Here is an 11,857-nt window from a genome sequence, read left to right as displayed (position 1 = left end):
ATGGAATGGAGGACGGATCACAAAGAAAGGATATATTTAAAAACGAGGGATCATTAAAGAAATAAAGAATAAAACGCACACGATCGGATCAGTGATTTATCATCACTTTGAGGCGCGTTCGCAGCATTACTTGCATTTCTACTACTAATAATAAAAATAATAGCCCAATAATTTTCGTGCCTGCGCGTTGACATAAGGAGCAGGTGTCCCGAGTTGCAAGGCGGTTGACTAATGGGATTTATTGTAAATGAGCTGTGGTGCCTCAGACTATGCATTATATGCAATAAAGCGCTTGTTGTAGGAGCTAATTTGTCAGAGTGATAGTGCCAAGGTGAAAATAATGCCTATATTCTGTCGCTTAACTGTGCGGGTGTGCACGAGTCCATGCATGTGCCAGGAAAAAAGGCTGCAAACCATCTCCTTATCTTATTAAACAAATAGCCTCCTTATTAGCCCGTGAGCTCTAAATAAGTTCTCAGCTTTGGTGCGTAAACCATTGCAGCATCCCCCCACTTCCCGCTCGCATATGGAGTCTTTCGCTTTTGGAATTATTACTATTGTCTTGGTTTTCTCTCTTTCTACGGGGCACACACACACACACACCAGCTCGTGTGTCACAAGTTCTCACGTCACGCAGACGTAAATAAAAGTGACGTGGCAGCGAGTAACACCTCGTTAGGTTTGCGCGCGGTCCTAATAAGTGAGCAGAAGTACAAATGATGGAGTTTGGTGCGTAAATCACGCTCCGTCAACTGGAATCAGCCAGTACGGCGTCAGCTTGCGACAGGATGTGAGTGTGAACGAATGCGTTTTCTGTTTGCTTTTATTATAACTGGCCCAGTTATTTAGCTCGAGTGTTTGGGAAACAAATTGAAGATTTAGCTTCAAAATCAGCTTGTTTCTCTGTATCAGCAGCAGCAAAAACAACATATTTTCAATCACACTCATCATCATCATCATCATCAGCAGCAGCAGCGGCGGCAGCAGCAGCAGCAGAAACTGCTAAAACTTGGCTTCCATTGCAAATCCTGATTAAACCTCCAATTCAACTTCATTCAACTCCCAACTAAGCCAATATTAATAATTACTGATAGGCCAAAGGTTTACAGCATCCCTATTACACGAGCAGAGCTTGGCTGTGAAATAATACCACACACACACACACACACACACACACACACACACACACACACACACACACACACACACACACACACACACACACACACACACACACACAACAATAGTTATTTAAATGAGAAGATGAAACAATATATTTGATCCAGCTGAAGTCGTAAATAATCATAAAAAGTGGATTATAATAACAGAGAGGATGGAGATCCTCCTTTTTTATATTTCACCCTTTCAGTGTGACTTCTTTTATTTCTTATTTTGATGCGATGTCAAATGTATAATTCAGCGTTTTAATATTGATGTGGATATTAAGGTGAGGTGTTCATAGCGGCGGACCAGCCGGCGTGTTCAGATCAGTGGAAGTCCTGACACTTTTCTGGATGAAATATCTACAAATTAATAATAATATTAACAAAAAATAAAGGGAAGGTGGATACATATTTTTAGGAAAACTCGAACGCAAAGAAGCAGCGGCGCTGAGCGGCCTGTTGCCTGATTGATTAATTATTTTGTGATTCATTAATCACTTTCAAGGGGCGAAGGACAACATCCTGCTACACCAAATTGACTCCAGTTCCCCCCACCTCTCTCTCTCTCTCTCTCTCTCTCTCTCTCTCTCTCCTCTCTCTCTCTCTCTCTCTCTCTCTCTCTCTCTCTCTCTCTCTCTCTCTCTCTCTCTCTCTCTCTCTCTTCTCTCTCTCTCTCTCTCTCTCTCTCTCACACACACACACACACACATACACACACACACACACACACACACACACACACACACACACACACACACACACACACACACACACACACACACACAAAGAGGAGGTGTTTTTCAAACAAACAAATGCAAACAAAGCTGATTTTTTTTCAAATTCATAAATTATAATTTAATACCAAGAACAAATTTACAGCAGAATGCTTGTTTACAATAAGCTAACACAAACAAACAAGAATTGTGTTCAACTATAAACTTTCACGCACACTCACATATATCACTTGCAATTAATAATAATAATAATAAAATGATGATCATAAAAAAAGTATCTATACGTTATCAATACCCTGCAGTCATATATTTTTATATATTTATATAAAAACGTGGGTCAGTTTAAACTGTTCATAATTACAATCATTTATCATTCTCTGGTCCACACGTGGCCGCGAGCAGCCAAAGATCAGTGTTCAGTCCTCCTTCGATTCAACCACAACATGGTGTTTTTGTGTGTGTTGAAGAAAAGCCCCAAAACAAGGACAAAATGCAGCTTCCAAATACACGCACACATTCACACGCACGCACGCTCACACACGCACACACACACACACACACATCACGGAACCTGTCAAAAAAGGAGCAGTAACACTAAACATCAGCTCCTTTTTCTTTCTCCATATGCCTGCTCACCCTGTTTAATTCTGCAGCCTAATAATAATAATAATAATAATAATAATAATAATAATAATAATGGACGTAGTTTAGGTTTTTTTTTCATTTTTTTTGTCTGTTTCATAAATACAAGGGCTAGCGTGTACTGAATGCACAGATTATATCTATACAGTCAAAAATAAAATAAAAGGAGAGGAAGAGAGAAAACATTTACATTTATATATCAAAGGTAAAATAGGTTAGCGACCTGTGGCCATGCATTCACAGTCTAAATATACATGAAAAAGAAAAACATTTTGTAGTAATATGTATATACATTAAAAACAGAACTTTCAGTGCTACTAGCTAAGTCTGCCACTCAATTCTGAAGACGTTGTATTACCGAGAAAAAAATGGCAACCACAGATTTTTTCTTAATCACATATACTTTGTATAAAGAAAAAAAACTTGTTGAATGAACTGACCTATATTTACAAGAATACTGCCTCTAAATCAGTGTTTTCAAGTGAAGTATGCTGAAAGTCTAATTGTGCACCCCCCACCCCCACCCCCCAAAAATAAAAAATGATAAAAAAAAATATGCTGCAGGTCTACTCTAACAACGTTTTGATAAGATATCACATCATGCTTGTCAGGCACTTAATGCTTGAAGTGAATAAAGGGTGACATTTCAGGGACGCTGTAATAATACTGCGATTAAACACTACTCTGGCTAGACTTCAAAGAAATGGATGACCCCTGACCTCTGAAAGTTTTTAGAGAATGCTCTTTATTGCAGAATGCATTAAGAGCAACATTTATTTGTATTTTTTTTATCACACCTGCTCTAAAAAATTTTCTGCTTTTTAAATAGAATCCAATTTGAGAATGAGTGCCAGACGTTTTACAGGCGGATGGCGTGAACAGAAATCCTTTATTGGCCAAATTATTCAAATCCTGTAAAAATGATGATGTTTACAAGCACCCCAAAACAAATAAATACAAATTAAGAAACATTTCATCCATTTTCCTAAATCTTTAGCTGTAGTTTTTGTTTAAAATTTGAAAATTTATGATAAAATAATTTTTTGAAATCCAATTTGAGAAGAGCATATTTATATTCCATGAATCATAAAAAGTATCAATTAATCAGGTAAAAAGAGAAAATGTTGGTTGAGCTAATCTTGTTTTAGTAAAAGGTCCAACTGAATCCTGAAAATTTGCAATGACAAAAATGAAAAACACGTTTCCGTGGGGTCATTAAGTTAAACAAAAAGTCCAGAAACATCTCGTTTCCCCCCCAGATGGTTGATAAGTGCGCTTGCAGCATTAAGCCTAGATCATAAGCCTAAATTCTCCTATTGCTGTGGTTTTAATTCTTTTTTTTTAGAACTATTGGTTTTATTTTATATTTTACATCATTTCACCATTTCAAAATAAATCCTCGCCTTACAAAAGAACACCACCTGTACTACAGAAACCACATAGGCCGGTTTGGAACCAGAAAGGAGGAACAAAGAAAGTACAAAACACAGCTATACATGGACACAGGACAAGTCATTGAGAAAAAAAAATCAGGATTTTTTCCCCTCTCTGCACTTTTTTTTTCTTTTTATACCCAAATTTTCCATTTTAAATGCACTTAATACTTAAAATTCCTTATAAGGATCAACAAAAACCACTTCTCCATTTTTTTGCAATTTTCTTCTTTCATTAAAAAATGAATCGAAGCAGGTTGCTCTGCATGAACACTGGGAGTTTTGAAAGTTCAGTGAATGTCTTAATTTTTCTTTTTCTTTCCCATAGTGTGTGTGATGGTGTGTGTGTGGGGGGATTCACAGTCTCAATGTCTTTCTTCATAAAAGCCAGCCCCGTGTAACAGCCGGTTGGTTTTTTTTTATGCCTCCCACAAAAGCAGCTATAATCATTGTAGTCTCGCAGCCCCCCCACTCCCTCCCCACCTTTTGTTAGTTTGTCTCCTTCTTGCTTTTACTGGATTGACATGTAAGGCCAGTTAAAACTGCTCCCCGACAGCAACATATCCCTGATGAGAGTTTCAATTGGGGTTTTACCTACCAATCGGACGAAAAATAACTGTTCAATGACCGAGGAAGAGACTGTGCGGAGGGAAGGCAAGCGGAGTAACAACTTCCCAAACCGTGTTGGCTGGTTGGGATACTGGCTCCGGACATATTCCTCCAGGGCGCACTGGGACTTCTCCTGCAAACTTTCCACATGGGCCACATCTGACAGGCCACAAGCATCTGAGAGGGGGGAGGAGGGGGAGGAGGGGGAGAGCAAATAAACATTAATAAACTGTTCCTCTCACCAGTAGCTTTTGTGTTTTCCCACTGAGGTGATGTAACAGTGAAAATTGATAGCCTAAACATTAAAAAAGCCTCATTTAAAACAACACAAATAGTGCGATTAACACACAAAAAGCAGGAAAATGTGTTATTTTATATTCTAGAATCAGCTGATTTGACTAGAATTTGATTAAAAACAACCAGAGCCCCCTCATTAATCGCACTCTCCCAGCTCCTTTTTTATTTCTCTCGTTGCAGCCATTTAAAAGTCAACTAAATAATTAACCACCTTCGTAGCTGATGTCTGTGTCTCAGGGAAAAATAGAAGAAGAGGGCCTGTCTTCCTGTGTCGGAGGAAGCAGAGCGAGGAGGACTGGAGGGGGCGGGAGAGGGAGAGACAGGGAGACCTACTGACCTTTAGTGAGCTGAGATTTAGAGGAGAGAAAAAAAAGGGAGAAGAAGAAAGGGGGGGGGGGGGCATTTATAGCCTACGGAGTTGCCGTCATGCTACACCGTCAGAAACGCAAAAAATTCTAGATGTGCGCCGCAGCAGCGATGTGGGCGGCAGCTGAGAATGTGCCAGAAACACTTGTACGCGCCTTGGTTTGAGTTTGTAAAGTTTATGCATGACAACAACTAAACCACCAAAGTAGCAAAAGGCGTGACACACACACACACACACACACACACACACACACACACACACACACACACACACACACACACACACACACACACGCACGCACGCACGCACACACGTGTGAGGTTCAGGTATGGACCAGATAAATTAGCCGCCTAGGTGGCCCAACAACACCCTGATAATAACCTGGAATTAGATTTATTTACATGTGAAATAAATACAATTCAGAACTTGCAGGTATGTGTCCAACTATCCAGCTGGGATGTTCAGGTCATGACCTAGTTCTGGGGCAGGTACGTTTTCTATGATAATAATAATAATAATAATAATAATAATAATAATAATAATAATAATAATAATAATAATAATAATAATAATAATAATAATAATTTTATTATTATTATTATGAGCCAATGGCATTTCTTGTCACTAACTCATAACGCTGCAAGACATATTTGCAAATACAGCGCGCGCATGGCTTCTGCGTGCTTTTTTGTCTCACTTGTCTGCTCCCTTCCCTTCCCATCACCATCACCTCCACCTTTAAATGACAAGGGAGCTTGAAACCTTCGGTTTGCTCTTATAGCACCAAATGGGACATTAGGCTTGTCTTTCTCTTTCTTTTTCTTCCCTCCCTTCCTCTCTGCACCCCTCCATCCCCTCCCTCTGCCCCCCTCCTCTCCCCCAGAGCCTGACATCATTTATATCTGTCATTTCCTACAAACAAGACGTGGGGTTTTAAGCCCAGTGATAAATGGCTTGGAATATAAAATAAATGTGAAGTACAGAAGGAAACAAAATCTTGAGCGGGATATCTGAAATGTAAGACAATTCCTATGATTTCGGCAAGTGAAGTTGACTTTTGCAATCAGAACTTGTTTATAGTTTTGCCTGCATCCTTCTGAGTGTTTAACGAGTAGAGTTTTAAAGTATTTTGATACATTTTGCACCCCAAATGAGGCATTTCATGTCAGTGCACATTAATATTTAATGGAGTTTTCAGACATTATCTGAACCTGAGTGCCAAGTCAGTTGTCTTACCTGTGGTGAAGAGCACAATGGCCTTTAAGCAGCTATATTCAGCAGAGTCAACGTGCAAAGCTTTCAGCTTTTCCACTTGTTCCTGGAAGATCCTAATGTGGTCCATAAAGGCCACCACTCTGTCCGCGGACATGGGGGACGCATGGAGGCCAGCAGCCGCCAGGAGAGGAGCCACGTGCAGGGGCATGGAACACTGCGCTGCGTTGAGGACGAATAACTCACTCCACGTCAACCTCAGCAGAGCCACCTGGTCTGTGATCTGCAGGTCCGGGAAGAAGGGAATATTCCTGGCCCACTCCACGGCGCTGAAGAGCATCCTGGCAGCAAGTTCACAAATGTTCTCGATGCCCATAATGTTGTTGGGCTGCATGCACTGGCTGCCATAGCGGGACGTCGGGTAAGGCTCCGCTCTCAACAGAAGAGAGATATATCCGGATAAGTAGGAATGGCAGTGGAGTGGGTCTCCATTTGTCAAGGCGAACTGACCGTGGTGTGGCTGTGTGGGTGGCACCCGTCCCCTTTGCACGGCTGCAGTAAAAAGAGAAACTACAGATATTGAAGCCTGAATTCTACAAATTTTGCACAACGATCAGGTTTTACACCTTTTTGCACAAGCACAGTCAGATATTTACTATAAAACAGGACAAGTTCAGTGTTTGGATCAGAACACGCCTTTGGTTGTTTTTAAAACGCGCCTTCTTAATTCTAATAATAATAAAAGGAGATTTAGCAAAACAAAACACGCTATGAAACCTAAAATAAGCTATTTTTACGCACATAGAGCGCAGGATTTGCACTTAAATTGACGTTATTCTGAAACATTAGCCGGGTAGTGGAGAAACACAAAGAGGGCAAAACAGACCTTGCATGTTTAACCCTTAATCTACTTTCATCTGCTTTTTGCTAAAAACACCATGCACGGTTGGGTTCGACACAGTAATCTAATGACTTCCTGTTCTTAAAATAACGGATTTTGCGCACAGCTTTATAAGCACAAAGCATGCTAATACCCAGCTTTAGATGTAGCCAGTCTCACGCAATCCCTTTAATTCGCCATAATAGCGCAGGAGACGACAATATGCGCGAATCGGATGCGTTTCTGTGCGTGGATCTTACATTTGATCTCGGTAATGGTTTGAGGTTTTTATACGGAGATATGTGTTTGGATACAATAGACCCGTCTCGACCACTACACACACATACACACACAGACAACGCACACACACACGGCGGCTCCATTGCATGTCCCTGCCGCACACCCTTGAAGGAGAGCAGGCTACACGGGGGCGACACGATCGTGTCTGGAAGCCCGATAAAACGCACAAACACACACATTTAAATCAGAAAAACAAAAAGTCCCAATACCTTCCCGTCTCATGCCGACCTTAAGGCATTTTTTGAGGCGGCAGTACTGACACTGATTGCGGTGGTGCTGGTCGATTGGACAATTCCTGTTGGCACGGCATGTGTAAGTGAGGTTCCGTCGTACGCTCCGCTTGAAGAAGCTTTTGCACCCCTCGCAGGTGAACTGGCCATAGTGTTTGCCGCTGGATTTGTCCCCGCACACCACGCACTCGATGTGCTGCGGTTGTTTCTCCGACTGCTGCGTCGTCTGGTTCGTCGGCGTGGACTGCGTGTTGTTCGGGGGTCCCTGGACCGGGGTCTGAGGGGTCGGAGGGGCGATCTGAGAGGCTGTCAGGTTCAACTGGCCTGGTTGAGGGGTGGGAAGGGATAGTCCTCCTTGTGTTTGCGAGGAAAGGGCGCCTTGGGTGTCAGCCACATCGTCCTGGGAGCCTCTCCACGCTACCATTGCCATATCTATCAGTCAACGGAAAGAAACTTTTTGTCTGCCGTTTTGGTGTCGCGGTGGAGGATGTCTTAAGGAAACGCGGCAAACTGGGACTAACAGGCGGACACGGAGAATGTCAAACGCAGCCGACGATGAATCCACCCGGAATCTCCCCGAAAACTCTCGGGTTATTGCTGTTGGAGACGCTGGGAGGCACACGTTTTCAGAAGTGATGCGACGGCGAGCTGAGCGGCTGCCTTGCGCTTAAAGGCCAAGTCCAGGGGCGCTTACAGCCAGCCATCCAGCATGCCCATCAATGGGGAAAGGTAGGATGGAGGTTTCAGAAAACTCGACCGAGGCAGCATGGACCGATCAGGGACGGATGGAGCCGGCTGAGGAGACCACTCCCGCAGCAGCAGCAGCATGAAACAATTGGTGAGCAGCTACTATCAAGTTCCAGCACAAGTCTTGGAGAAAACTGGTTGGGGAGAAGAAGCAAAAAAAAAAAAAAAAAAAAAAAAAAAAAAAGAGGAAGAAAAAATGCCTCTTCTTCCCTTTTCTCCTAGTGAGGTTGCGCCAGCCAAGCGCGCAGATGAAGCCAATGTTTCTGGAGAGATTTTGAATATGAAGACAAGTCTCCCCCTCCAGGAAAACAGCGACAAACAAAACAAAATAAAATGCAAAGATCACAACCCAGCAACCTCCTCTGTGCGCCGAAAAATAATCGGAAAGAGGAGAAAAGAATCAAAGTGATCAAATATGTTAAAAAGGCGGAGGTTAGGAAGTGATTTGCGATTGGTAGGAGCCGGGCTGGCAGAATGCTTTCTCTCTGATCAGCTCACTGAGCTCTCTATATAGTGAACTTTGACACGACTGCTGCAACTTAGCACACGTTACCATGGAGATGAGCTGCCATATAAGGAAGGAGAGTGTGTTTGACTGGTCAGAGCTCAGGGACCTCCCCCTGAACCCTATTGGCTAGTCGGCACTTGTGCTACTTGGTACCTTGCCAGAGCCAGCACGGAGGTCGAGAGGGCCGCTTGGTCCTAAAAAGAGACGTTTTCAAACCGGGGGAGGGGGAATCACTAAAAGAAGTCTCCCAGACTGAGATGCAACTCACATTTTTACGAAAAGAAATTATATTTCCTCATATCGCGCCATGATGTATCCGGTTTGCAAATCTAGGAAGGGTGCGCACAAGATGGGCGATTATTGTCATACTGAATGCAAAATCAAACCGAACCAACACATGCACTCACACACAAACACACGATAAAGCCATACTATATGAGGTTGCTAATGTTATTTTAATATGAGTCTATAGCAACAAACTCGTGATCTGATCTGCATTTATTATTATTTTATTTCATTTAAGCTCTAATATGTTGCAAGCGCAGACTTAATCCAGCAGGTCAAAAGGTCACTTCTACTTCTGCCATTTGCATGGTTAAAAACCTGTACAGCGATTAACTTATTGAGACAGTTGATCAAAAACAGGTTCACTTCAGATTTAAAGCTTAAAAACAATAAAATCAAAGTAAAAAAATGGAAATACACAATTTCTAAGGATTATTATTGAGATATTATTGATGCTAAGGCCAAATTTAAAATGTGTGGTAATTTTCAGACTTTTAAACACGATAAACGCACTTTCGCTTGACTATGTAGCTGCAGGATATCTAAGCTGAGCTGCAGGTGAAACTTCAGAGCCTAACCTGCAGCCAGGTCAGTGTGTGAGCCGACAGAGATCATCAGCATCAGCAGCAGCAGTATTGTCTCCGGATGTATTACAGTATATGGCTGCCCCCTAGCGTAGGAATGTTTCCCTTCAAATAAAGATTGAATTTAGAGGAGTCATCTGAGACAGAACCAGCTTCAGTCTCGTCTCTCGCATCGACCAAACAAACGAGCGCCACTTTAAACTGACGCATCTCTTTAATTCTCGGACGCGATAAAAGCGCTGAAATCTGCACAATCTGGATTTATTCTTTCATTTAAATATATATATATTAACACTTTCATTCGGTGTAATCGGTGGTATATTTAGATCAGATCTCATACTAATCTGAGTTTAATTGTTTTTCCCCCTCATATAAACGTGTCGCTTTTCTTCACAGACTCCGAAAAGGTGGAAATTCTACCGACCGCGGACTTTACGCGGATCCTGGTCTGCTTTAAAATGTGAGTATTTCTATTCTGTGTCACCATTTTATCATTTAATTAAACCATATGTGTATTTTAGACACTTAAAATCAGTTTCTGCTAAGAAAAAATGCGTTTTTATTCTAATAAAATAACATTCAGTACCATACCGTGCGCAAATTACGCACGGAGCACATGAACAATCACCATTCCGCGCTGATTTTATCCGGTTGTTAATTTTGTACGCTGATCACAACAAGCCCGAGTCGTTTCATTCATAAAGTTATTTGATAGTGAAAGAGAGGCAGGAGGCTGTATTCTCACACACCTACCAAATGCATACGCTGCTGACTGGTCCGACGCGGGGTGCATCTTCTCTCCCTCTCTCTCTCTTATTCAGAATCAAATTTAGTCTTCAGTTTTTCAGACTGAAAGTTGCAAAAGCTTCCACTCCTGCACGAGAAGCGCGCTGTTTATTTGTAAAACTGCGGTGTCTGATACGCAAACTTTTGGAGCGCCAAAAGCGGAAACCTGTTCATGTGTTGTTGAGCGAGAAACTGGAAAAGGAGGACGTCAAAAGTTGACGTGTCGGTCCCGAGCGTGCAGGATCGGAGGCTGCAGCATTCGGCTCTGCCTTCTGGAAGCGACAAGCAGCGGAGCTCCCTGTGCGCCTCTCCCCCCTCTCCTACAGTAAAATGTGGCCAAAGCGCGCCATACGCCGCTGCTTTGCTTTCGTGTGGGCTATTGAGGAGAAAGAGAGGGAGGGAGGGAAAGAGGGAGGTAGAGAGGAGGCGGGGGGTGCAGCAGAACAGACACCTGTCTAAGTGGGGCGAGGAGGCAACAATGTGCTTTAAAAAAAGGAAAGAAATTTGGAGCGATGGCTTACAATTATCATTATCATTATTATTATTATTATTATTATTATTATTATTATTATTATTATTATTATTATTATTATTATTAATGCTGCAAAATTTATTTACATTTTTACAATAATCTTTGGACAATTTTATAGTGAACATCGTGAAGAAAAACAATAATTCAACACAATATTTTCCACACAAACTCATTGAATCATCATCCATCTGCTGCAGTTGTTTTTATTCCCTTTCCTCAAAGTTTCCTCCCCTATGTTCTGCCTTCAAGCAGGAAAAAAAGTATTACACGTTCAACAAGCCAGCGCGCGCACAACAATAGCGCTGCCCAACGGGACCAGTATCGATTAGGCTGAGACTGAGGATGCCGCCTGCACTAAATATTTACTGATCACACGCAAATAGCTGGGTCCCTAACGATTTTTGTTTCCACGCTCCGGCAGGGAAAAAGGACTAAATCACTTTATTATTGTTGGGAAAACAAAAACGCACACCGTCTAAAGGACGTGGGAAGGGAGGTGTGTGCTGATTGGGACGATTGTAGGAAAATGAATCGATACTGAGACAGAT

At 42.1% G+C, this 11,857-nt stretch overlaps 1 protein-coding gene across 3 annotated transcripts; it reads right to left on the bottom strand.

The window, feature by feature from the left end:
* Positions 1-1,991: 1,991 nt before the first annotated feature.
* Positions 1,992-11,178, bottom strand: nr2f2 (nuclear receptor subfamily 2, group F, member 2). Of its 3 annotated transcripts, none has more exons than XM_070550681.1 (3): positions 10,745-11,178; positions 6,482-7,009; positions 1,992-4,758 (listed from the first exon to the last, which is right to left on the bottom strand). In XM_070550681.1, exons 1-3 carry the CDS (start codon positions 10,782-10,784, stop codon positions 4,484-4,486), a joined length of 843 nt encoding a protein of 280 aa, XP_070406782.1. In that variant the 5' UTR covers positions 10,785-11,178; the 3' UTR covers positions 1,992-4,483. The 3 variants fall into 3 exon arrangements, with proteins under 3 accessions (XP_070406782.1, XP_070406781.1, XP_015820022.1); XM_070550680.1 differs by lacking the exon at positions 10,745-11,178 and adding an exon at positions 7,847-9,126 and having other exon boundaries at positions 6,482-7,027; XM_015964536.3 differs by lacking the exon at positions 10,745-11,178 and adding an exon at positions 7,847-9,123.
* Between the last annotated feature and the right edge of the window lie 679 nt (positions 11,179-11,857).

Source organism: Nothobranchius furzeri, chromosome 4 (genome assembly GCF_043380555.1).
Source record: "Nothobranchius furzeri strain GRZ-AD chromosome 4, NfurGRZ-RIMD1, whole genome shotgun sequence".
Classification (NCBI taxonomy): domain Eukaryota; kingdom Metazoa; phylum Chordata; class Actinopteri; order Cyprinodontiformes; family Nothobranchiidae; genus Nothobranchius; species Nothobranchius furzeri.
The sequence above is the reverse complement of the archived record's forward strand: the minus strand, read 5'-3'. Positions and strand labels throughout refer to the sequence as shown.